General features: G+C 46.4%; 1 protein-coding gene across 1 annotated transcript in view; it reads right to left on the reverse strand.

Annotated features, from left to right (window-relative positions):
* Positions 1–1,508: 1,508 nt before the first annotated feature.
* The window catches only part of LOC119406795 (dermonecrotic toxin SpeSicTox-betaIB4-like), a 35,955-nt gene continuing 11,157 nt past the window's right edge, over positions 1,509–26,306 (reverse strand). The window contains exons 2-6 of the mRNA XM_037673529.1: positions 19,506–19,746; positions 16,220–16,348; positions 10,211–10,342; positions 9,279–9,519; positions 1,509–1,635 (exon numbers count right to left, since the gene is read on the reverse strand). Of these exons, the coding sequence (XP_037529457.1) occupies positions 1,509–1,635; positions 9,279–9,519; positions 10,211–10,342; positions 16,220–16,348; positions 19,506–19,746 (870 nt within the window). The remainder of the gene's footprint in view (positions 1,636–9,278; positions 9,520–10,210; positions 10,343–16,219; positions 16,349–19,505; positions 19,747–26,306) is intronic.

The following is a 26,306-nucleotide window of genomic DNA, read 5'->3' on the forward strand; positions in this document are numbered from 1 at the left end:
CCCGAACGTATGAAAGTTTCTCAACCGTCTCCGTACCTGTTTTCAGGCAGCACTTTGGTCCTAAACGCAGTGTCTTTTCCTGTTGGGCATCGACGGTGACGTCTCCTAGGACGAAGAGCTTCCCTTCGGCAGTCTGCCGCTTTGCTCCTTTTGGGAGCGAACGGTGAATATTAATCCACAGGAAATCCGTGATTTGGTCCGTCGTTCTACACCACTCACGAAACATGAGCTGGTTGTGGCGTGTATTATTAGTTTATGTGTGCCAACCTCGACTTGTCAAGCCGAGTGGTATTGACTCCGCTCATTGCTGTGAGCATCTGCCGAGCTCGCATTGCCTCTTGGCACTGCCGACACGGAACCTGCCCTGCGGAACTACAAGCCTTCTGCGGATGTGTGCGCCCTTCCGGAAGCCACACCAAGAGAATATGCAAGATACTCCAAAGTGAACGGTGGCGCCAGGCGAGACTGTTCAAAGATATTCTTCGTACCAAGTGCTGCGACGGGAATACACGCCACAACCAGCGCATGTTTCATGACTGGTGTAACGACTGACCAAATCACGGATTTCCTGTGGATTAATGTTCGCCGTTCGCTCACAAAAGGGCAGTTGCCAGCTTGCCCTCTCCCTATTTTCTCTGTGTCCTTGTGTATCTATGTATGCAAATGAAATAAATAAATAAATAAAAGGAGCAAAGCGGTAGCATGCCGAAGGGAAGCTCTTGGTCTTAGGACACGTCACCGTGGATGCCCAGCAGGAAACGACACTGCGTTTAGCACCAAAGTTCTGCCTGGAAACGGGTATGGAGGCTGTTGAGAAACTTTCATACGCTCGGGTTGTGTCTGCTAAACTCTCAGAAGATGAAAAGTCCCGATGTGTGTCAGTCTGCGTCGATATAGTTGCTAGTTCACCGCCGTGCGTGTCTCTTCTTCCTTCGTCTTGTGTTTAAGAAAGCGCTGTTTGATATTTTTACCATGGTGTCATATATATTTTACCATGGTGTCACTACCAGATGTCTAAGTCAAGAGCTAGGGTCATTAATACACTGTATTTGAATATGCGGACAACAGGACGTGCTCGACCGGAAGTACTTGGAGGAGAAACAAGTGTGTCATTGGTTGCTCGTGCCATGAAAAAAAGAACACCGGCTTTTGTATAACTGAGCCGTCTGTGGCATTGCTTGGCCCTGAGTTGAGTTAAGAATCTTTCGCAAGCGTTTCTCATGTATGCGTTCGTTGTCATCTCTGCTTGCGCATGAGCGACATATGATGCATATGTCGAACCCTTCGCAGCCATGAAACAGTTGCAAGTAGCGCTTGTATTCGTCTCCGTTCGTGTGTTCTTTTTCGTTTTTTGTTTGCGCTAACATATCCCCACCAGATATGCAAGACCGTCTAGCCCAACGCTCGCGAGCAAGACTGACGAATGTTATCCAAATTAGTCAGGTATTTATCACGGTTGAGCTGCGGGTCCTCTTCAATTTATTTGGCCACAAAGAAACAACTGGTGCTCATACAATGCGCGTCCATGGGCTGTCCTGTGCGGTTGCAAGCCTATACATCTTCAGGAATTCGCCTTCCTTGAGAACATTCAAAATAGTTGTTGGCACGTTGGTCGCCATGCCATCTATATTCCACCTGAAAAGATTAAAGTGAAGGTCTTTACAAAATTGATAAAGACTCACGATAGAGCACCATTAAATCAGTCATTATGCTCGGCTGCAGGCGTCATTATTGCTCTTTGGGTAATTCAACAAAGCATTGCGCTGTATAACTGTGAGTGCAATGTTATGAATATATTCATTGGTACGAGGTATTGGACACTGTAAGTTAAGTCTCAGCGTTGATGACAATGAGGTCATTCACCACACTGACACTCAGGTAAGCGTTTAATGGCGTCTTGAATACTTCTGCTGACGTCGAATAAGCAAAATTGGCTATCTCGGCCATTAGGTCAGCACCAAGTAGACTGGCCTTAGCTCAGTGTCTTTCAGCCACGTGGTATATTAAAAAGAGTTTAAAGCTGAAGAAATGCTGTGCCACACGTCCTCTCTTTATTTATTGTCGGACCGACTTAAAAAGCAACAAAATGAGACTTCACTATTGCACGACACCTGCGAATTAGTGCATTATAGTTTGTTGCATTTAATGAAGTTGTGAACTTCAATTTGCCTAAACGAGTCTACGTGCAGCATTTGAACTTTCAGTTGTGCGCACATTCATGCCGTTTCCTTTCCAAGTTACCCCGAAAAAGAGCGCAACGTATATTAATTCAGCATTTGAAGTTAGACGAAATCAGCGCTATTGAAAACTACTTCGATGGTATTTTGTTGTCGCGTTTTGTGGAGGTCTACGTTTCTCAGAATCATACCATAGCACTGCGTTTCCGCAGGTAACATTATAATTGTGCAGTTTTACCAATTTCACTAGTGGACACACAAAAAAAGGAAACACGTGTGCACGGTCACAATGCGAACCTGGTACACGATTTCCCTATAAATACCCGAAAAAGTAATTTTTACAGCAAACTCTAGACCATAATAATAAATCCTCTACAAACACGATGAAGCTACCCACAGTCTATAGGGGCCATTAAAAAAAACTCCTGCTTTTCACATTTATAGTTGCTGATGGGTGTAGTTTGGATGTGGTTTTTCAAAAACGAGGCCAGCCTGCTCTCGACGCACGGCTGCCGCTGTGCTAAAATAGAAAAATGTATCTGTCCCAGGATGTACTGCTTTGAACTATGCGTATGTTACTGCTCATGTGCTGCTGGATAGTATCACGATAGACATCTTGATAGTGTACATATGGCAGTGGTAGTCGAGCGAATTTAGGATTTAGAGCAATTCTTGGAGTGTAAAATAAGCTGTTTTGGAGCTCACGGATCAGGAGAAACTGTGCTTTCGGGTGGATTTGTAGCAGACAGCATGGAGTTTATGATCACTTGGGGTAGCACAACAGTAAGGCTGGAATTTTTTAGGCCGCATTATTAGTGTCCAAATAGGAAATGCTACTCAAATGTATCGCCACATGCTGGCTTCAGCTGAATATACAAAGTGTGGCTACCCGTCAAGCATTGGTAATAAGGGGAGCAGGGCAAATATAGATTCTTCAAGTTACAGCTTTTCGAGAAGGTGAGGAGAGGTGGTGGCCGCCCTTAGAGACCTCATCACCCTATCGCCATCACTCATTGGATCCGCTGCTGGCAAGGGCTCTCAAATTAATTTCCATATAGGGAGTATAAGGCTAGGGCCAGTGTTGAGAACTGTTGATTATATACCATTTATTAGTTTAAAGAAAAGACTCACAGGGTCTCTTATGCATTCGCCTCAAGACGACACGAAGGCGAAAGCTGTCTTCTTTTTTTTCTCAGTCGATGCATCAATCCTCCCCCGCCCCAAACTCGCCACTGTGGTCTAGAGGTTATGGTGCTCGACTGCTGACCCGAAGGTCGCGGGACCGAATCCCGGCCGCGGCGGCCGTATTTTCAATGGAGGCGAAAATGCTTGAGGCCCGTGTACTTATACTTAGGTGCACGTTAAAGAACGCAAAAGAATGGCTCATCCGGCCAACAAGGCGGCCTGTAGTTCACCTCTCTGCCAGCGCGGTGTTGCAAGGTTTGCGCGCTTTCGTATGTCGACTTAGATGGCTCGCCGGTGCGCACCTCCTATATTGCAGCGCGAGCAGATGACGCTCGTTTTCACGAGCTTGTGCGATACGGCACGCATGCCGTGCAAGTAAGGCACAGTATTCAGCAAAGAGATTGCGCCTTACATGCGTGCATGTCAGCAGTGTATTTTGCCAACATTCAATAGCAGGGCCCGCTGTCGTCGCTGTTATCAATCGCAGTGACAAACCACGTTGAAGTAAAATAATACCTGTGGTCTTCCCGCTTCATTTGCCCAGGTTCGACGCGTCCAATCTGCATCGTGTTGCAAGCACCGGCCGATGTAGCGTCAACGATTGCGTGTAAGGCACAATGTCTTAGCTGAATTTTGTATCTTACTTGCGCAGCATGTGTGCTGCATCGCCAAAACGCGTGAAAGAGAGCGTCCGTCTTCTGCTCGCGCCGCAATATAGGAGATGCGCTCCGGCGAACCATTTCAGTCGGCATACGAAAGCGCGCAAGCCTTGCTGCGCCACGCTGACAGAGTGGTGAACTAAAGGCGTCTCGTTGGCGACTTGTACCAGAATACCACAATGCAACACTTCGGTTCCATGAGCAACCAGGAGCGGCGCTGCATGTACCGGCGGCCACGGGCTCCGATTGTCCTATCAATCCCTGAATACTGTAAATGTAGAGAAGGCAGCTGGTATGAATTGAGTCAGTAGTTTTGAGGTACGGAAGTGACGTAGTAGACAAGAGATAAATTGAAGTGATGTACATCGGCGTAGAGAATAAGTTAACACAAGCTGAAAGTTGCGATGAGATTCCCTGAAAATGATTTTGAAGCATAGAACGAAGGGGAAATGTTTAGCGTTATAGGAAGACTTCAGCAAACACAACCAATGGAAGCTTCGAATATTGTCTCTTCGAATATATGAGATCGATCTACTGGTTTCCAATCTTTTCCACGCGTCTGTTGCGAACGGAAGCAAAAATACGTTTGTGGATATAATTACACTACACACTTTGTCGCACACACCGAAGGTGTGGCGTAATGCATACAACTCTCTCCTTAATTGCCCATGGCTGGGCAGAGATACTAATAAAAAGTGTTCCCAAGTACAGATATCGAAATACATGCACTGGAAGTCTAAAATACAGATACTGAGATACATTTGCCTTTGATGTAACCGGATATATCGGAGACACACTTGCGAAAAGACGAAAACAGAGTCCCAAGGTAAAGATACAGATACCGGAATACATTTTATTACGGGGATGCTGACACTCCGCAAAGACATTTATTAAGTGCAGCATAATAATGTGAATAATGTTGGCACGCACTGAGACTTGCATGTAAACTATATTGCCCGAATCACTAACACCAGTGAATTGAGAAAATGCATACATTTATTTTACACTGATCTGCTTAGCTGAGAAGTTTGTGCCGCTAACTGCATTCAGGCAACCGCAGATTCTCAGTATGTCCGCTAGAGAGCGTCGGTTCGGCTTTAACACTAAAGTCACTGGAACGGGAAAAGTACCGCGACCGTCCTGCCCGCCGCGATATTTGGCCCAGCGCGGCCGGAGCTGCGTAGGCGCGGCGTTGATTTCACGCTGAGTGACGAATGTTTTACGCAATGCGTGCGCTTTTGCAGCCCCGAATGAAGCATACCGTTGTTCTCTACCTGATTAGGAAAGAAAGAGTGGCAGTTTTCACTTGCCTACACGCGCACGCACGCGTACGAACGTGATAAAAAAAAATGCGAACTGCGCGGCATTTACGCGCTCGTTGTCGGTATTTATTAAATGCGAAGCATTGCGAATTTGAACGTAATCTATCTATCTATCTATCTATCTATCTATCTATCTATCTATCTATCTATCTATCTATCTATCTATCTATCTATCTATCTATCTATCTATCTATCTATCTATCTATCTATCTATCTATCTATCTATCTAGCAGCCCACCAGGGCCATAACTAAGGGGGGGGGGGTTGAGGGGGCTCTGACACCCCGCGAAATTTTTTCATGCTTTAACTTTTCGTGTGATACTAAAATACTTGCACGCATTCGCCGCGACCACCAGTTGCCAAAGTTAGCCGCTCTACACATAAACACCCCCCGAAAAAAATTCCTGGGTACGGCCCTGCCGCCCACGACTATGTGCTTTCCTGGTCGTTCCGTTAAGGGGTTGTATAACAAATTTAGTATGGCATAACATGATTGTATGGCGAATATAAGCTACAAGTGGTAACACAAAAATATTGACATGTACGACATGTACGGCATGATTTACATGCCACGTCACGGTGCGCTCGCGGCCGCTTCGCTAGCTTGATACACACGAAATTTATATGGCGAGACAAGAGTGTATGACGAACGTAACTTACTGGTCATAGCGTGCAAATCATATGGCAAGCATACCATGTAAAACATGATTTACATGACATGGTCTCGGGGCTCTCGCGGTTGCCTAATGAATTGCATATATACCAAAATTGATATGACGAAATATTTCCGTATGACGAAAGTTAGTGACAGGTGGTAACATGAAAATCATGACTTGCATGTCATGTACACCATCACTTACTTGCCACGCTCATGGTGCGCTCGCGGCCGGTTCGGTGGCTTGATATACACGAAAACTGGTATAGCGCGAGGTGACTGTATGACGAACATGAATGACAGGTGGTAAAGTGAAAATCATGACATGCATGGCATGTACGGCATGGTTTACATTACACTGTCTTTGTGCGCTTCCGGCGTTTTGTTAACTGGATGTATACCAAATTTGGCATGGCATGACATGGGTGGGTGACCTGCATAAATTACAAATCATGCGTTGTATGTACCAGATTCTACATGAATGCATGCATGACAAACATGCGATATATAGTGAACTAGATGTCATGACACGAATGACTTCATCTGCCGCAAAGACAAACAAGGCGATATCTGCAACTCATTTCTGGCTGCTTCGCATTAGATTGATTCCCACAGTGCGTGGGATCTGCCGGATTGATACAACCAGTCGTGCAGTTCCTGGCAGCGCGAACAAGCCATGTATTCGCACCAACTAGCCCCCATAGCAGGTTTACTTGTACAATTATAAAGTCGCGTCACGCAATACCGATTTTGGTGCATATCAAGCCAGCGAACCTGGCGCGAGTGCACCATGAGCGTGGCATGTAAATGATGCCTTACATGACATGCATGCCATTATTTTCATGGTACACACTGTTGTTTATGTTCGTCATACAGTCACGTCACGCAATACCAATCTGTAGCCGTCAGTTTCCATGGCGCACTCATCGTTACATGTGAGCCCAAAGGCGTCTGTTTTACGCGAAATATAATGAAGAGCTGCCCGGCAATGTTATTGAGCATGAACCTCCTGCGACAACCACGCGAAACAAGCTGCACTAGTGCAGGGGAGGCGCAAACATTCCCCGAAACAATATTTGCGAATTCGCAATGAAACGCTTGCCTCACAAAGGCGGGTACCGGTCGTGAGAACAAATTTGTCGCGCCGTATTCTGCGCATGCAGCCACAAAGCCCGTCGCTTGGCATCCTTTTTCGCGTTGAGAAAAGCTAAGAGGGATTTGGCCGTTTCCCGCCGGTTGCTGCACCCAGAAGCGCCGCACCCAGGCCTTCATCGATGCCTCGACAGGCTTGCGATGTAGTGTCAAAATGATACGGGATGTCGTAATGTTCCTGCACGCTTTTCTGAGGCTATAAAAACAATCGCCCTTCAAAGCGCCGTGCGTCGGCAGCCGGGAGACACTAGCGAGGCGAGCGAGCTGGACCATTTATGTGGCGAAGGAGCCGAAAGGGCGCGGCGGCAAAGAGACAACGAAAGCGGTACTTTACTCGTTCCAGTGACTTTATTTAACACAAGGCTCGCTAACTCGCCAAATGGCTGGCCCCGTAAGAAATTAGTTGTGCTGCACAAGCCTTAAGGAATAGCTACTTTATCGCCAAGTCTGACGATACTGCCTCCGCTATTATGTTATTAGCGACGTCGGGTGCTTCACCAGATGGGCCACTCTGTGCATTTTGGGAACCCTTCGCCACCCTCCCTGTGTTGCCGACCGGTGGCGCGCCTTTGCCTTGCTTAGCACAAAAAAGCGTCCCTTTCCCCTTTCAAAACACGTGTGATCATCTCTGACAAAAAAAATTACACCATCTCCCGCTAAAGGGGACCATGAGGCCATGCGAAGCCGGAGCACTTGCACGATCGCCTTCCGTTGGCGTTCGCTGGGCATGCTAGCGACCTCGCGTCGTGGAACGCGAAGAGGAACACTACGCGCGTCGTGTCTTCCCTCTAACCTGGCCGTTCATTCTCACAGAGCGTGCGGGGAACGCAGTCGACAGGCGCGCGAGAGAGAAGCAGCGTAGGAGAGGAGAGAGAGGGGGAGGGGACGCGCATGCACTGGCCCTCATCGCGGCGCTGCGCAGGAGAGAATTTCGGCATGTCGGGCCCGCATGTCAGAGGAGCCAACCGAGGCAGGCGCTGGACTGAACGCGCGGAGCGCTCTACCACTTGAAGGAGAGGAGGCTAGAGGAGGAGAGTAGCGTATGCGCCGTGAGAGTAGAAGCGACAACGCAGGAGAAGCGCAAGCAGGTGCTGGTAGAGAAGTGGAGAGGGTAACGCGCGGCTGTTGGAGAGGGGGAAGGAGGAGAGTAGCGCATGTGTAGTGTGAGTACGGACTACTACGCCGCGTGCGGATTAGCACGCCGCGTTACATACCTCCGAGCCGAGCAAGAGAAACTTCGCATCTAAAAAAGAAGTAAAGAAATACCCGCGTCTAGTAACGCGATATAATCTATACATCGTAAAAGTATTTCACTACTGAGGAACAAATACATTTTTCAAATTTATCTCGATACATAAATACAGATATTCAGTAGTATCTCTGAGATGCTACCGCGATACTCTTAGAACAAAGAAAGTAACAGCGCGAATAGAACAGGGACGACAAAGGAACCAAGACCACGGGGCAAGCGCTGTCCCGTTGTCTTCGTTCCATTGTAGTCCATGTTGCTTTCTTTGTTCAGATTATCAACCAACTAGCCCTCATCAAGTTGTTACTACTGCGATACACTTGTATCGCGATCTTGCCCAGCCCTGGGATAGCCTACGCAGGACAAACCGGTGGATGCACAATCGACCGGACACGGGACTATGTGGCAGCTGTCAAAAAAGCGCAGTTGCCAACACGTTATAATTTCTTCTCTTGTGACCCACGCTTCTCAGGCATAGAAAGTATTTTCGAAAATTAAGAACCCGATCGCGAGAAAAATTGCACAGGTGTTTCACATGAAGAAAAACGGACGCCATTGTAGCAGTCACACGCCGCTAGCCTTGTCTATATCAGAGCATGCTTTGTTGAAATCTGCCACATGAACACAAATGTAATTATGCTTTTTCTCGTTAAGTTTTCATTTGTCACTTCGGTAATCCGCATGTCTAATTCTAAGAACTACGACATACAGTCAAAATTTCGCTGGCCTAATGAAGCAGTTCGTAGTGCCACTCGTCCAGTCTCATTCGTATTTTAGGTCCTACCAATTTGTGTGCTTCCTTTAGAGCCATGTTGCACCAACTATGTTCACAGGAAACACTCCTTTTATTTACAATGTGCGCTCTTGAGCACCACGTACCTCAGGAATCGACGTACACTCTTTGAACTGTCGACAGTCCACACGTACGCCTTGTCCACGTAGTCTTCCGTCGTGTTCGCAGCAGTTCGTCGTGACGTCATTGCTTTAGTGCGCGCTTCCCCGTAACCGCCAATCAGGCAGTTATTTGCGCCATCGCCCTGCCAGCGATGTTCCTTTATACCCAGATCTTCGTATGTATTGGCGATGATGCTGAGCAACTCGTATCCACTGATGTCGAAGCCTGCGAAGCAAATGTTTCGAGAGCTTTACCATGCGCAATTTATTATAAAAGTTAACTTAATGTAGCGAAACAGTAGACGAGACATCTGCAACCGTTCTTGCGCGTCGTATGCGAATGCTTCCTGGCTCGGTCAATCTGAAACGTTCATTGTAAAAAGAGTAGCTGCGTAGAAGACCCAAGGTTGCCGTTAAAGGCTAACTACGGCGTTTATAAAATGAAAGCATCCTTGTGTCTAAGTTCGTGAAAGAGACAGAGTATATACTTGCGCGACTTTCGCAGTAAAATCGCAATTTTTCCTTTTAGCGTTACGTGTTTCTGGTCTTTGCTAAAACTCGGCTACTAGTATGTACAGCCGCAGCAGCAGAGGAAGAAAGTTATGTGAAAGGTGGCTTTTATAAGTACATAAGGACAGCCATCAGAGAAGCCAGCTGTGAATATACAGCGCGCACTTGACCAGGGTGTTTGTGACGACAGGCAGCAAGGCGTCCACGGGCTCTTTGAGGCTTTAAGCACGGAGTGGGTCAGCGATGACTTTACACTACAGGCCTCTGTTAACATGCGGCCCTTTCGCACCAGCAAGATATCCCGCCGTCATTGTACAAACAAGCAAAACAGTAACTATTCGTTTGAAAAAGCGCTTAACTAGGCCCCATGTCTGAGGTATTGTGACCTCGAGATCTCCCAGCCTTACCCACGTGGTCCAGGAAGAGCGAAGTGGTTGTGGCCCGCTTGAAGGTGTCCAGCGCTCCCGAGAGGACTTCCTTGTTAATTGTTGTAGACACGGACAGGATCACGTTCAGCATGCGCTCGGACGGAATCGTGCCTTGGAGAGTGACAATATATGTATATATTTATACATGCCAGTTTTTCCTCCGAATATCGCGCTCATGCTCCGCTGAAAATCCCTGGTGCCTTCAGCAATAACTAGTCAACAAACAATTCCTAAACAGGGGTTGTGCTGTAGCCGACGTTTCGACACGCATAGTTTTCTTCAAGAATGCAACTGCTTTTCTTAGCTCGTTTGCGTGAAAGCTTTGTACACTCCTCGCCAACCAAAACAAAGGAGGAGGAGGGCACAACTGCGGAAGCTGGTGTGGGGGAGATGGAGAGGCCGGCGTGCTGAATTGGGTGAGTCAAAAGAGGAGAATACTGCGTTGAAAAGGAAGAAAGCGGGGGGAGGGAAAGGGGAGGGGTGGACGTTTCGCTGAAATATTATGGTTGGCAGAAGAAAGCACTATACGACAATGATAATTTCATGGGGATAAGCACGTTTAGACATTCCGCGATGACAGCGTAGGCAGAAAACTACGAGCCGTTCGCTGCTCTCTCCTAAAGATACGGTGCGCGACCGCGTGCGACCACCCCGGTTCGGTCGAAGTACGCATTGCTGCAGAATCACGGAGCCTACCTCCACCTCCGGCTCCAGTATTGACGCTGCTTTCCCGCGATGAAAGAGGGCGGGCGCGTTTCCTCTGTACTTGAGCAGCGATCTTCGGCAGGCCTCGCACGCTTCCACTCGCAAACAAAACATACAGGGTGTTTTTTAGACAGCACAGATATTGATTTTAAAAACAGCGCAGCAAAACAAATTGGCGATGATGCTCAGCAACTGGTATCCACTGATGTCGAAGCCTGGATAGAGGCACAGCAGAAGGTGGGGTGGATGAGGTCATGAATAGATTTGCGGAGGCCGGACAAGGCTTGGTTTTTACACGTGAAGCACCATGTGCGGGTGTGTTGCAATTTCTTGACCTGGAATTGACGTTGAAGAATGATCATTTGTGTTGGTTGTATGCTCCTCGCTCCGTAAAACCACTCTTGCACTACAAGTCAGCCCACTCTAAGATCATAAAAACTGGTAGAGCGGTTTCGTGTTTGAAGGCGGCGGTGTGTAAGTCGTGCCCAGAAGTTACTCAAGAGAGCTTTGATTGGCAAGTGACCAGGCTGAAAGGCGCTGGCTACCCGGCGCACGCACTTACTCGGTCGTGTGAGAAGATTATTAGGTCGCTGAAGGAAGGTGGCAAGCAGCGTGATCGCGTGAGAGAAGGCAAGACGGCAGTCATGCCGTATGTGCACCGCATGTCACATGGTCTGAAAAGTGTGGCAGTAAGGTACACCGACGTGTTTTTTTCGGTGCCTAAGACAATGGGTGGCATCCGCGCTTCTGTCTAGACAAAATTGAAGAACAAAATGGGGGCTTCCAGCATGTGTGGCGTCAAGCATAGGGCTGCGTTTGTTCCATATGCGCCTAAAAGAGCATGAAAGAACAAGCCGGTCTGCTAGATTGTCGCACATCGGGGCGCATTGCAATGCATGTAATGCATGTGGTTGTGAGCCATGCTTTGAAGTATGTACAATCATTCACCGTCATAAGAACTGACTCATCAGGGAAATCATCGAAGCGTATCACATTTGTAAAGAGGAAGCTTCGTGCATTAGTCATCCTTCAGTGTCATTAACACAAAGTGAACAGAGCTATCTGCATGCATCATTTGGTGACTAGACGTTTCTCACGCGCATGTTGACGGCGTCCATGTGGCATATACATGGTTTGTTCGGCTTCACTCTAGTTTTCGGTTGTCAATATCACGTGTCTTTTTGTACTTAAGTATGTGTTTTTTCGAATAAACTTTTCAGTTGCGAGTCAGCGCCCGTCCCGTTGTTTCTTTCTATACTGTCTTCGTTTTGCTGCGCATGTTTTTAAAATGAATGCAAACGAACATGCCCAAATTTCCGTTCTCTTAAACTTTAGTACAGATATTTTATAAAAATCCTGTGAGAGCAAAGCTCCGGCCCTTTTCGCACACAAACTCTACGTCAAGGCAGAAATACTTCGCCTCAGTTGAAAGGACGCCATCGCGATTAATTAACAAAAATTCGGTAATTCATTTTTTTAATTATTGACTTGAGAACAGTTGTTTATATTATAATGTTTTAGTGCATGACAATTTCTGGCGTACCGACTTTTCAGCAACTTCAGAAGTTACTCATTATTTAAGATATGCATAATCGAACTTTCAGGGCGATATCGAAAGTGTATCGATATCGAAACACGACCACGCTGTTACGTCAGACCGGAACTACACGCGACAAGGAAGTGACGAGATTTGAATTAGCACGGGTCGGGGCTATATCTTTTAGCGAAAACTGGCAAGTCATCTTACTAGCGCTAACGAATCCCCTTACCTTTGCCAGTGGTGTTTGGTGCTTGTCTGTTTCTTTCAATCTGTGCGCAAGAAAGGCGCAATATCATCCCTTCTTTCAGTATGAACGAAAACTCAGAGGCAGTCACTGCGGCGCTTACTCTCACAGACAGGCGAAATAGTTTTTGTGTCTGTTTATTGTTTAAAGGGATGCTGAAGTGGTTTTACAATTCGGTAAAACTTTGTTGTTAACAAGGACCAACATTATTGTCGACGATGGCGTAATTTTTTTCGCTGTTGTGGCAGCAGGAGCTTTAAAATACGCGAAAGAAAAGTTCGTCTTGCGCCCCCCAAGCAAGCGCGCAAGAAGTGTGGGCGTGGAAATGAACTAACCGGAACTACGTCATTGTCGGTAGTTTTGGCCGCGGTGGTAGAATAACAGGTAGCCCTACGCGCCGCTCCGCCAATGCGCCGTGTTTGTCACGGAGGTGCTCGAGTTGCCTCTGCTTTTCCGCAAGATGGCAGCATGTATACTCTCGGCCGATATCTCCGCTCCGGCGCATTTGAAAGCATGTGGCCAGCGTGAGTCGCGAGTATTTAAACTGCAATTTACATCTTTAGCTTTTGAGAAAGAGATCCGCGGTGCATTTATTACACCAGAGAGGCCTTGAGCAACACTGAAGAGTTGCCGTCGCTTAGAACGGACGTGCCACTAATGAAAGCATGCAACGCAACCAGCGTTGCAACGGCGTCTCTTCATTTCTGCTTGGTCATCTTCGATAAATGCGGAGGCGTGCGTGGGTGCAAGCGTCCGAAGAGTAAGAGCGTCCCTATGCGACGCAACCAGCGTCGCAAAGTCGCAATCGGCCTTCGAGTCATGATCACGGCCAGATCACGGTGGTCGTGATTAGGTGATCCCACGGCTTCACTACAAGCTAGTAAAAGCACAAAATTACACCATCTCCCGCTGAAGGGGACCATGAGGCGATGCGAAGCCGGAGCACTTGCACGTTCGCGTTCCGTTGGCGGCCGTTGGGCATGCTACCGACCTCGCGTCGTGGAACGCGAAGAGGGACGCTACGCGCGTCGTATCTTCTATCTAGCCTGGCCGTTCATTCTCTCAGGGCGAGCGGGGAACGCGGTCGACAGGCGGGCGAGACGGGGGGCAGCGTAGGAGAGGAGAGAGAAGGGGAGGGGACGCTCATGCGCTCGAGCTCATCGCGGCGCTGCGCAGGAGAGGATTTTGGCATGTCTAGCCCGCCTTTCAGAGGAAGAGTGGAAAGGGGAAGTGGAGAGAGGAAGTGGAGAGGGTATGGGAGATGGGAAGTGGAGTGGGAAAGTGGAGAGGGGTAGGGGTGAGGGTGAGTGGAGAGGGGAAAGGGGAGAGGGGTAGAGCAACGCCACCTAGACAAACTTCGTCAAAGTTTGTCTAGGTGGCGTTGGGTAGAGGACAGGGGGAATGGTGAGGGGGAGTGGAGAGGAGGTGTGTGGAGAAGGTATGCGCATGCGAAGTAAGGGTGGTCACGCCGCACACCACCACCGGATTGAGCATCGCCCTAAAGGGGCCCTCCAACACTTTTTTTTTTGAAGCGCCTATATCGCTGCTGACCGCATCAACGCGTAGTGGCGCTCGCCAGCACTATTGCGGGCGGAAATGACGAAGATGAGCGCTGGCCTATGATTGGATAAATGTAAAGTTATAGATAATAACGGCGTTGCATCACAAAAGGGGTTATTATTGGGTTTAGTTTTTCTTTAGCATGCTTTTTTCACTGAACACCAACTAGACGAACGATCTTAGACTTTTTCAGCTTTAAAACTGCAGCGCCCGGCAAAGAATTCGCCGAACGCCATAGCGCTGGAGGAAACGTACTGGCGACGTTTCAGGCGCCGTTGTTTGGAGAAACTGAAGGGGAAAAAATGTAAGACCGTCGATGTAGACGCCGTCGCAACAAGAAAAATCAATAAAACTACAAAAGATGATAGAGGCGTTCGCGAGCTGCCTCGTTTCGCACGTGCGGTTCACTCTGCAAGCAGCAGATTGTTTGTTACTATCGCAACGGCGTCCTCAATACGTTGGAAATAACGGGCAACATGGTATTCAAGCTTCCCGTACGTAGGATCTTTCAGTTAATTTTATTGGAGCGCCATCAGACGTCACAGGGATAGTGAAACGTGGTCAGGTGACCCCGCGGAAATCGAGTTGAGGGTAGGCCTCCATTTTATTGTGTTTTGAGTTTTATAGGCTAAATAACTTCGGAGTGCGCGCCCCTAGCGCTGCCATTCTTGCTGCACTAATCTCTTCAGCCTTCAGTCTACGCAACCCGCAAGTAAAAAAAATGTAAAACAGTGAGGTCTGGAAAAGTGTTAGAGGGCCCCTTTAAGATACTTCGCATCTAAAACAACCGTTTAAAGCCATAAAATTAGCTAGAGAAACCGGTTTTTACAGCACAGCGAGAGCTTGCGGTGCGCGTCTTTCGGCCCAAAAACTAGTCGCGAGCCTAGCGGCGGCCGCGAGCAACTCGAGCAGTACGGCACCATAGTACAGCGACGCGCTCGCGGCGCTCGACGGGCCACCTGTTTTATTCTACCACCGTGGTTTCGGTATGCCACCATAGTTTCGGCGGAGCCGTGGCCTCCGTGACTACTTCCGGCTGCGCGCGTTGGTGGAACTGATCGCGAAGGCCATGCTCTTACAGAGCTGATGGCGCCGATGACGCGGCACAACGAAGTTGACGTCACCGCCTTCGCTCAGCAGTTCAAGAAGCCCTGCGGCTGCAGCCGCTGTTTGTTTGTAAAGAAATGCCATTTGCGTTCACTTCTGTCAACTCCTACATTGGTTTTCGAATTCAGCAAGGATCAAACTATGATTACACATTCCAAAGTCATTTTTTTTTAAAAAGTGCTTCAGCTTTCCTTTAAGGAACAGATAAGCACCACACATTGCACCCAAAGAATAGGCTGTCTGCTTGTGTATTTCAGAATTTTTTCCGATATACCTGACACGGGGATTCTACTCCGGCGCGCCTTGAATCTAATTTCGTCACTTCCTTGTCAGGTGCACTTCTGGTCTTACGTAAAAGAGAGGCCGGATTTCCTGCGCGCCGGGTTCAGTTCCCTTCGATGTCGCCCTCAAAATTCGATAGTGAATATCTCGAGATTTCTAAACAATGGGTACACATAAATTTTCACGCGCTACAGCTTTCTAGCATAAAAGACTCTCCTCAAGTGAGTAATTAAAAAAGGTAATTAATGAGGCTTTCTTTTAATTAGTCGGCTCGATGTCATTTTAGTTGCGGTAAAGTATTTCCGCCTCGGCATAGAGATCATGTGCGAAAACGACTGGACCCTGTATGCCCTAGATATTTTTAATAAAAAAAATCTGTATTGTCTAAAAAAACACCCCGTATACAGCACGTGGGAAGACGTTACAAATTTGGACTATATACGGCACAGCTCGACGGCACCAACAATTCGCCAGTAGTGTACATATACTTTCTATCGCAATGATAGGAAACCTAGTAAATGCGTAAAAAGTTAACAACGTAACAACGAACCGTTGCTCCAAAGTTGATTTATCAAGGTATTGGCGAGGTTGATGCCAGTCTGGTATTTCATTCCAGGAGAAAGCCACGCAGTCTTCGTGTCGATGTAAAGAAGCTGCAGCTTGCCAGCGAACTTGCCATCTAACGTGGACGAGACACACGCAACATAAAACGTAAAAAAGAGGATTCCCTAAAAGCAAAGACATTAATTGTCATAGAAAAAAATGGCGTGCATTCCTAAAAACGCAGTGGTTGGGGGCATTGTAAATAAACATTACGAAGATGCGTGAGAATGCTTGGAGGACAAGCTAAATAAGTTTACTGAACAAAATTACTTAATTTTTTTTCCTTACCGTACTCATTTAAGACATTTTTTACCAGACACTAATTCGTTTATCTATAAAACGGGCATTGATTATTAAAAGTATACTGTAACATCAAAATAAAGATATATAACTCATCCTTATCACAAACGACGGCTTTAAATAATCGAGAATGGAATATACAGTAGTTGGAGGACGTATTCGTGTTGAAGAGATACAAAATCTGACAAACGAGCAGGGAAGGTGCTAGTTTGTTTATACTTCTGAGGATGATAACATAATATATTTTTTTTTCGAGAACCCGTACTTTACAAAGCCAGCGCTGAAAATGCACCGCACATTCAGGAACCATTTTGGAGCCCGTACATTTCATCTCCGTGAATGAAACAGGTCGAGCACTTGGATAATCTACAATATTGACAACTGCACTCTACTTAGCTGCTGAGTCATTGCCCTAACACTAACAAACGGCTATTTCCATGTCGGTAATTAAAAACACATGTGGCAGAGATGCCTCGCGTCTTGCTTTACTTGATCAAAAACAAACAAACAAACTCACATGTCATATTGTTGCAAAGCTGAACGAAGCATTATTAATTACTATTTTATGTGTTTGTGCATGTCTGTGCCGGTACGTACTTTTTGCACGTGTATGTGGTCATTGCACATACCGGAGTCGTCCCGCGACACCTGGATAGCCCCCGTGTACTTAGGTTTAGGCGCTTGTTAAAAAAACCCAGGTGGTCCATATTTCAGGAGCCTTCCACTAAGGCATCTCTCATAATCATATCGTGGTTTTGGGACGTAAAACCCCACAAAAATTTTATTATTACCTGAAGCAGCAAGGCAGGCGGTAAAGCAGGCTTTCATATCTGGGGTTATCGTTAAATGTGCCAAGTGACAGATTGTAACTTTTTTGGTGTTCATGAAAATGCACAATTTTTGAAATACCGTTAGTTTAGCCTACGAAGCGGCAGCTTTAGTAAAACAATAGGTTGCTTCTAAAAAAATAAAAAGAGACAGCGCTACTTAAGACACTGACAAGGGAACACACAAGGGCGGGCGCTGACCTTGCGTGTTGCCTTCACCGTGTCGAAAGTAGCGCTGTTCTTTTTTTTTTAATGGATTCTTAACAACGAGCTCGCTTCCATATACATTTATATAGGTTGGTTTATTAGCTTTCTAATCAGTATCATAACGACAGAAAATTGAACTCTCTAGCGAGGGTCCGTCGTGTAAACAGAAACCAGATGTACAGACAGGGGCTCGATGTACGGGAGGAACAGATGAACACAAATGGCGATGATAAGTATAGATAATCATTTTGGAAGGAAACGTACAATACGGAAATATTAGCAAATTTTAGCTAAAAACTCTAGGAACAATGCAACGTAGGAGTTTGTGCACTTCACTCAGAGTTGTCATATACGTGCGCCATTTTACACCAAACAATAACAATTTCTCCTGAATGCAGTTATTATTTTTTGTTGGCTGTATTACAAGATTATAGATGGAATTTCAATAAAGCCGAGAATGCCTCTTGCACGGTTCGCCTACAGCATCCCGGTGAACGCTTCCGCATAGCTAGTCATAACGGCTTAAAAAATCGCATGGAGGCAATAAGGTTCTCCTAGAGGAAAATGATACATGTAAGAGCTTATGCTATCAATGCAGCACCTACATATGTTGTAAGGAATATTACCTCGCACTTGTTTCCTGCAGCATCGTAGCACTTCTCATGCATCCAAGGCTTGTGTTCAAAATAAGCCTTGAACAGATTCCCGAAATTATTCTCGACCATAACGATATACTCACTTTCCGCTGACTTTCAGACTAGTAATCTTGGGCAGAGACATTGGACCATCGCGAGTTCAAACCCTACGAGGTGTAAGCTAAGGTAACTGTATCAGCTGTGTAAGCTGGGTCTCTATAGAAAGGTATAGCTCGATACCGATCGGAACTTGGTTCGCAAGCTTGCAAAGTATCCGAACCACAATCTTTTATTTATAGTGAGGTGGGTTGTTGTCTCAGACTATCGCATCATTCTGTTTTATTTTGTGTGTGTTTTTTAGCTCCGGGTTTTATTTATATAGTCTCCGGAGTTACCTCGGAAGCTTTTTGTCCTATAAAGATCCCATCGTTGCTAAGTGAGCACATGAAATTCGCAGTAGCGACGCAGTCCTCGGTGGTAAGCAATTTTGACAATCTGCATCGAAAAAAATCACGCCATATACACGAAGTCTATGATGATTGAGGAGCTGGCTCGGAGAAGATCGGGAAAAACCGTGAATCTTCCGTACACGTCCTCTATCATCATATGAAGACATGACACACGTTGTTATATGAAAATATATACATAATGTTTTAACGATTTACAATTTTCATGAACTATATACACAATTTACAATTATATGCACATTGATGAAGTATATATACAAGAAATATCTAAGAGTGTCTGAATCTCCACTGTCGACACTTGCAGACGCCACTCTCCTAATGTTCTTTCAATTTAAAAACTGCCCTTCAGACACGCACGACAAAGTGGCCCTAAAAAGAGTTGTCCGACGCTCGCCTGGCTGTCGACCGCGTTCCCCGCTCGGTCTGTGAGAATTAACGGCCAGGCTAGAGGGAAGACACGACGCGCGTAGCGTTCCTCTTCGCGTTCCACGACGCTTTAAATGTATAGATGCAGGTTACGGCGCGGGACTTCGCCCCAGCTTAAGACCCTGGCGAGCCAGCTCCTAAAAAAGCTACGCGTGCAAACCCGGGCACAAGTGAAGGCAAACAAACAACTCAACATTCTTTTTTCTTTCACCTATGTCCACGTCTCCAAGCCTACTTTTCTTTGAATGACGAATATCAAGCACCTAGCTACTTCGTTACCCTAACACATGGTTGAACATGAAACACAAGGTTAACGTGAAAGTACATTTCGCGCAGTCGGTGCCTCTTCGCGTTCGTGCTGGGCTACATACCTTCATTGACAGCGTCCCTCAGATAGGACAGGTACGTGTTGGCTTCCGCAGATTTTTCGCAGTCGCGGCCGCAGTCGCAGAGCCCACCGTGATAGAACTTCTCTACCGTCCCATCGGAGGCAAACGTGAGATCAGCTTCGAGAGCGTTCGCGCCCTGCTCCACGAAGTTGTCTACATCTTCCAAGCTGTTCGCCATGTGACCGAACACGTAGAAATGCCGTGGGCCAATGGATGCAGACGCCTGCGTGGGTCCGGAAGAGTGAAACCAATAATTTTCTTCATTATTTTGATGCGTATTCACAAATAGCGCAGTCTGCAATGCTCGATTCCGTGTAACATTTTGAAACGAATGTGTCCCCGTTTAAGTTCAGTAAACAGGGCGATGGAAAGAAACGGGAACAGCGCGGCGCGCTGTTTTTATCGCGCTCCGAGCCTGCTGCCAGTAAAAATATGCTAGAATGGTTCTTTATTGTATCATGTATCACTCTATTAGCTTTTTATTAGCATCCAGGCTACAACCGCTTGAAAAGAAATACCTAACAGTGGAGAATGTAGATGCCGATATGGGCGCGTTTCTTTCTATCCACCCTGTACATAGCTTCCATATTTAAGGTCGCAACAAGCACTCGTTTTGAACGTCCGTATATCTCTGCAGTTATTACATTTTTGTCAAAGCCGTATATGCAAAATTTTCTACACGGTGGGCTGATGTAAAAAGGAATTGTTACCATGCCTACAGTTCAATTTTTTTTTAGGGTTCGTAAGAATGAGGAGTGCTTGTCTTTGGCCTAGTTAGTATTTTCTGTGCTTTGTGAGTGCCGCTGATGCGATTTACACAAAACAGGGAAACGCATCAGCTATTTGCATCAGCAATACTCATCAGCTATTTGGGATCCCACTCAAATCTACATCACCCATGAAATCGAAACTCTAGAAAACCATGCAGCCTGTTTCATATTTTCTGATTATTCACCCTATACTATCATTCCAGGACTAAAACCTCCCGCTCAGCTAGATGACTTATCTAATTGCCGCAGAAGTGCCCGCGTTTCGCTTCTCCACAAACGTTATCATCACCAATACCCTCACCGCACCTTCGAAACATCAACAGCTATATTTCCCCCCACAGAACATATCTTCAACATAAAACGCATAACTTGTCGTTCAGCTGAATATGCTAATTCCTTCATTCCCCGCACAATAGTTGCACGAAATAACCAGCCATTCCACATTGCCACTCAAGCAGATTTCACAACGTTTCACGAACTTTTACTCAACATTTCTGAGTAGATATCCAGCACGGGTACTATTTTAGGCTTCTTCATATGCACTTCGGTGTTTAATTTTCTTGTTGTGATCATTTGTTAACGATTTTCAGGACCGTTATACACGCTGATTCGTATGAATTTATTTGTTAATTCCAAACTTGCGTATCTTACGATCATGACTTCGTTTTACTTTTTTTCCTTGTATATTATCAGTGCCCTTAATTTATGTTTATTTTAGTCAATTTTCTATCTCTCCCTTAATTTTCATTTTTTCAATGTATCTTTTTTGTTGTTGTTTTCTGTATTTAGCTCGCTTTCGTTATTTTGTATAATTTCGTCTTGCAGTGTGTAAACCTACATCGCTTTGACTCATCTGTCTGCTCCCCTATGTAATACCACTCAGGGGGCCTTTAGGGGTATTATGAAATAAAAAATAAATGAATAAAAAATAAAATACAACAGTTGGAAGTGCCACCCGCACCAACGCGTCCCTGATTTGTGGGCGTCGCATCATCGCTAATTATGTTTCATTTCAAATAATAGCTTTGACAACTTTTTTCTGACTCCACTTTCAACTACATTTAGAAGGGTGCTCTTACGCACTCGTTTCGATCGGATCGCCGCGTGGGCAAGCCGATCGCGCAGACGAAAAACAGCAGCGGTTTCCGTAGTGCCATTAGCCGCTAAAGCTGCGTGCCTGTCGCCGCTGCTTCCCGTCGTTATACTCCAGTTTCCAGCGGATCACTACGTGCGTTAATTTAGTTGTGTTCCGGCCGTGTAACGGGTATGCTGCTTACTGTGCGGACCGAGGGAGACCAGCATGCCTACGAAGAAATATAGGACGAATTCACCATCTACTCGGCCGATCCCCTCCATTGGGTATGTGCCACGAGGAGAGGTCAACAACAACAACAACGGCGGCGTGAGCAGCAGCGGGGATGGGTGCGAAGCTGGCGGAGGCTGCTAATGCCAGTCGGTGCTTAGGCTCCATCTCGAATTTTCACACCGGTGGAAGAGCAGCGTGCCCGTCAACACCGACGTCGACAACACAAACACGAATGTGCACGCCGGCGGCGGGAGGACGGTGCGGACGATGACCGCACTGTAACTACAAGCCTATCTGCGTGTCGTGTGTCAAGACTCGGAACAAAGCGAGGCAGAAAATGCTAGACGTCAACGTGGACCCAATCCCGCCAACCTGCATCACTTCTCGGACGCAACGGCTAGATTTCAAAGGGAGCTTGTGTGGAATGAACTGGGCGTTGCATGTGATGTTTGTGACCGTCTGTTCTTCGCGGGAAACCTCAGCAGCATTAGCGCCGAGCGGGACATTGCTGACTGTTAACATTGGTGGTGCTTCCGCAATGTGTGCCATCGGAGTGTAATAATAATACCTGGGGTTTTACGTCCCAAAGCAAAGAGAGGATTATGAGAGACGCCGTAGTGGAAGGCTCCGGAAATTTCGGCCATCTGGTGCTCTTTAACGCGCAGCGACATAGCACAGTACACGGGTCTGTAGCATTTCGCCTCCATCAAAATGTGGCCATCGTGGCCGGTATTGAACCCGTGACCTTCGGGTCAGCAGCGGAGCACCATAACCACTGCTCCACCGCTGCGGGCGCCAGCGGAGTGTGTTGAGCAGGTGTGCGTGTGCGGTGCGTTTGGAGATGCATTGATGAAGGAGGCGTTGCCTCGGTTTGCTACCGTAAATGGGTACGTGTACCCGCGCGTGCCTGAGCACCTCCCCAATCTCGATGTCGCGGACGAACGAGTTGTCTCGTCCCGCCTTCTCTTCATGTATATCGTAGAAGAAAACAGCGAAGTGTGAAGTGCCACACAAACTGAAGTCACTCATCTGCTCAACAAAGGTCACATATAGCTTCACATTTGATAATAAAAAATTCTGAGGCTGCAAACATGCCCTTCAGCGCGAGTCTCTGCACTCAGATGGGAGAGAGGGTGACTAATTGGTATTGGCTGACTTGAGCCATAACGAAATAGAGCACGAAAGAAAGAAGTGTGTTGCTTCGTTGAGAGATGCTCTGAGCGTCAGTTTTTTCCCATAGTAATAAGGTATCTGTTGAAGTTTAGAGCTCGTCCTGATTTTATCCTCGGCCGATCCACCGTCTTTTAGTATGCTATGTCGTTATGCCTCTAGTGTTTGTACTCTATAACTTACCATTAATAAAGGATGAAAATAAATGCATGTTACTGTCGAATACTGGGTGATGTGCTAAAGCTTTCCTGCTCATCCGTCTTCACAGGGGTGAACAGCTCTTCACTTTATAATCGGAAAAATTAATTCGCATGATTAGCTGCTGAATACACTGATGTTATTCGGAAAACGTTATCTTAAAAGGTGGAGGCTTTCGTTGGTAGTTCCCTTTAGTAAAGTTCGTTGAAAAAGGCCACGTGGTCTTGCTTGCAATTTTTGATCTGTTTGTCCGCTCGTGCGTATATCCTCTTGTTTGCTGTGAGTAAAGCTGATTCATAGTCAGCCCTTTTCAAAGAGGCCAGGCGTCCGGTTTTCTGTTTTCTTCATCCCTTCACGCATTTCTATGAAATTCGTTCACATTATAGCGCCACTGACGAATCAGTGAATTCTCTGTAAAAGCAGCAGTTATTTTCATTTTTAAGCTGAGTTTTTACGAGATATTGGACTGTAATGTTTACATGAGACACGTCGCAGTGACCATAGCAGCCTATGCAGTTTGTGTCTTACCCACTTGAAGAATTGAAAATAAATAAGTGATGTCTCTACTGTTTGTCCCATTAAGGCCAAACAGGGGGTAAGATAGATACTTGCACCAAAGCTGGACAACACGAAGAGGCATGTCGCTTGAAGGAACACCATGTAGAATGTTTTTTCGCAGTGCAGCCGGGAACTTCCTTGTAAAACATGTAAGTTGAGAGCGGGAATGTTGATTGCGTAGTATGTTATCTACTAGGCATATTGCCAATGTGGACCCGTGAAAGGTGAAAATTTGGAGGTTATCTCAGAATGCGACCCCTTATTTTGTCTCTCCTGTAAACAGGCTACCGCAGGTAGCATCTCCTCGCAGTATAATCTCTCGCGATACTCATTACACTGTCGCGTTGCCTTGCGAGCAAATGATTGAGCTCCTTTCTTGCAAGCGTTGTGTGAGCTATTTGCGATTACTCTTTCGCAGTTGATTTATGCGCATCAACTCGCTTAATTTTCGAGCGGTAAGTGAATATATAATGTTTAAAACTTCGTGAATCTCGTTAATTTAGACGAGCTGTACTCTCTTGTAGTTGTAATAGAAAGTCAAATGGTTTCATTAGCTTATATTTATGGATTTCCCCGATATTTTTCATGACGTTTAGACAGGAATCCAATTTGCAAGTTGCTGCAGTCTACAATAGGGGTAAGTGTACTACATGATGATACTCATTACGTAAAACGCACCAAGACAGCCTCATGTTGTGAGCGGAGGGCTGTAACATATAGTCCAGCTGTTATTCGTTCTGTCGAGCATATGAACCCGCCATCTGAATGAAAGCATCCGCATCAACATTGCAGACTTCTTTTTGTGACTAGACTGCAACATAGGGACGCTTAATTAGCTTATTCAGCGCCATAATTCCCTGATAAGCTGTATCAGTACAGAAGGACTCTAAATAAAGCAGTGTATTCAACCATTATCAGAAATCATTGAACGCGAAGTTTGCAATAAACGATCACCGTATTCATAGAGATACACGCATTTAATCAACATTTTTTTGTCTCATTGATAACTCTAGTTGTTTACAAGAAGGCCGCCGCGATGGCACAGTGGTTACGGTGCTCGGCTGAGGTGGGTTCGATAATGGCTACGACAGTCGAATTTCGACGTTAGCAGCCTGTGTACTTTAGTGAGGTGCAGGTTAAAGGACATCAGATGATCGATATTTCCGGAACCCTCCACTACGGCGCGATTCATAATCATGTCGTGCTTTTGGCACGTGACACCAGAATTATTGTCACGTGGTCGTGACGTCGACGAAGGCAGCAGTGAGCACGTCCGGGATAAAACTCTTCATTTGGCTGAACTTGTCGCCGGGAAACTGAAAGTGAACTGCAGCAATACACTGTTAGCGCCGAACAGAGCGTCGACCGTCGATAAACTGACAAGCGGTCAAGCGCGTCGGCTTTTATACAGGCGCTGTCGAACTTTCCAGCGATATAGCTGGTTGTTGCGCAATCTGTAGAAAAAGCGAGTGTGTTCGCGTCTTGCGCGCAATCTTAACAAAATGATCTACAATAATCGCGAAGCTTCTCGAACAATGAGGCGCGGTTTGCGGTGAGCGTTGCTGACAGCCTTTGTGGGCGAAAACCAAGCACAGCAAAAGTGATAATAAGAAGCGTACGTGGCAATGCCCCCCTCTGAAAAAGCATCGTCCCCATGCTTCGTCCAGAGCTACACCCCCTAACCTCCTCCTTACCCTAACATAACTCCTCCTCACGCTCACTCCCCTTTCCCATCAGCTTGCTAAAGTATGCTATACCAGGCAATGCCATGTTTTACCTTCTCCCTTTCTCCTTTTCTTCCTCCTCACCCTAACCTCACTCCTCCAAACCCTCACTTCCCTTTTCCACCCTCTTGCTAGAGTGTAATATGCACGGCTATGTCATGCTAGGAGCTGCTTCGCACATACCCGTTTTCTGTGGCCCATACCCTTAAGCGTCGAACGCCGGAATTACCACAATCCTAAACAGCTCCGCTGTTAAAATTCGGTGATCTTACGAACTTGTTATACTAAGGACACTCACCAGAGCCACCAATGCGCTCACCGTCAACACTATTGTACGCCTACTAACAAAATTTTTTACAGAAATACCTCTAAACGCTCGGGCGTTTCCCCTTGACGACCGGAGTCTAGAACGACCTGACTGTCTGCATTACCATAGTCGGATACAACTTAAGAAGTGCGGAGAGGCCCCACCCGAATGCGCGGCCGCCGAGCGCTTCCACGACCAAAGAAACAGTCCCACTCATGCACTCGGCAATGTTCTGCGAGGCTGAAGTCCGGCTCATGACGTCAGTCTTGAGTGCGCGCCCACTGGAGCAGACTTGTGTGCGTCCGCCTTTGAGGAGGAAATGTCGCGCACCTCTAAAGCTGTATCCGATTATAGCAGCTAATATTTCCATAATTTGTCAATATTAGCCGTAAGCAATGTAAAAAAACTTTGCTTTCTTTTGCTTTCCTTCTCACCGAAATGTTTTTAGTTTGTCGACGCGGACTTAAGTAATTGTTTAAGCCTTCGCAAAATAATCTGGATAAATTTGATCTGATTTAAACCCTTTTGTTTTAATCCGTGTGTTCGAATTGGTGTACTGCCGCAATAAAGGTATAATCTTGTCGTTACTAATACTATAAAATAGTAATTTCCATTACACAATTCCGCTGTTTTTTTGCCAGTATTCAGCAATTGTTTAACCTTTTGGCTTCTTTTATAAACGCTATTAATATAGGCCGCATGAACAAGCAATCATTCATTGGGATTTTTGAAGCATATGTCTGCAATTTA

Source organism: Rhipicephalus sanguineus, chromosome 10 (genome assembly GCF_013339695.2).
Source record: "Rhipicephalus sanguineus isolate Rsan-2018 chromosome 10, BIME_Rsan_1.4, whole genome shotgun sequence".
NCBI lineage: Eukaryota > Metazoa > Arthropoda > Arachnida > Ixodida > Ixodidae > Rhipicephalus > Rhipicephalus sanguineus.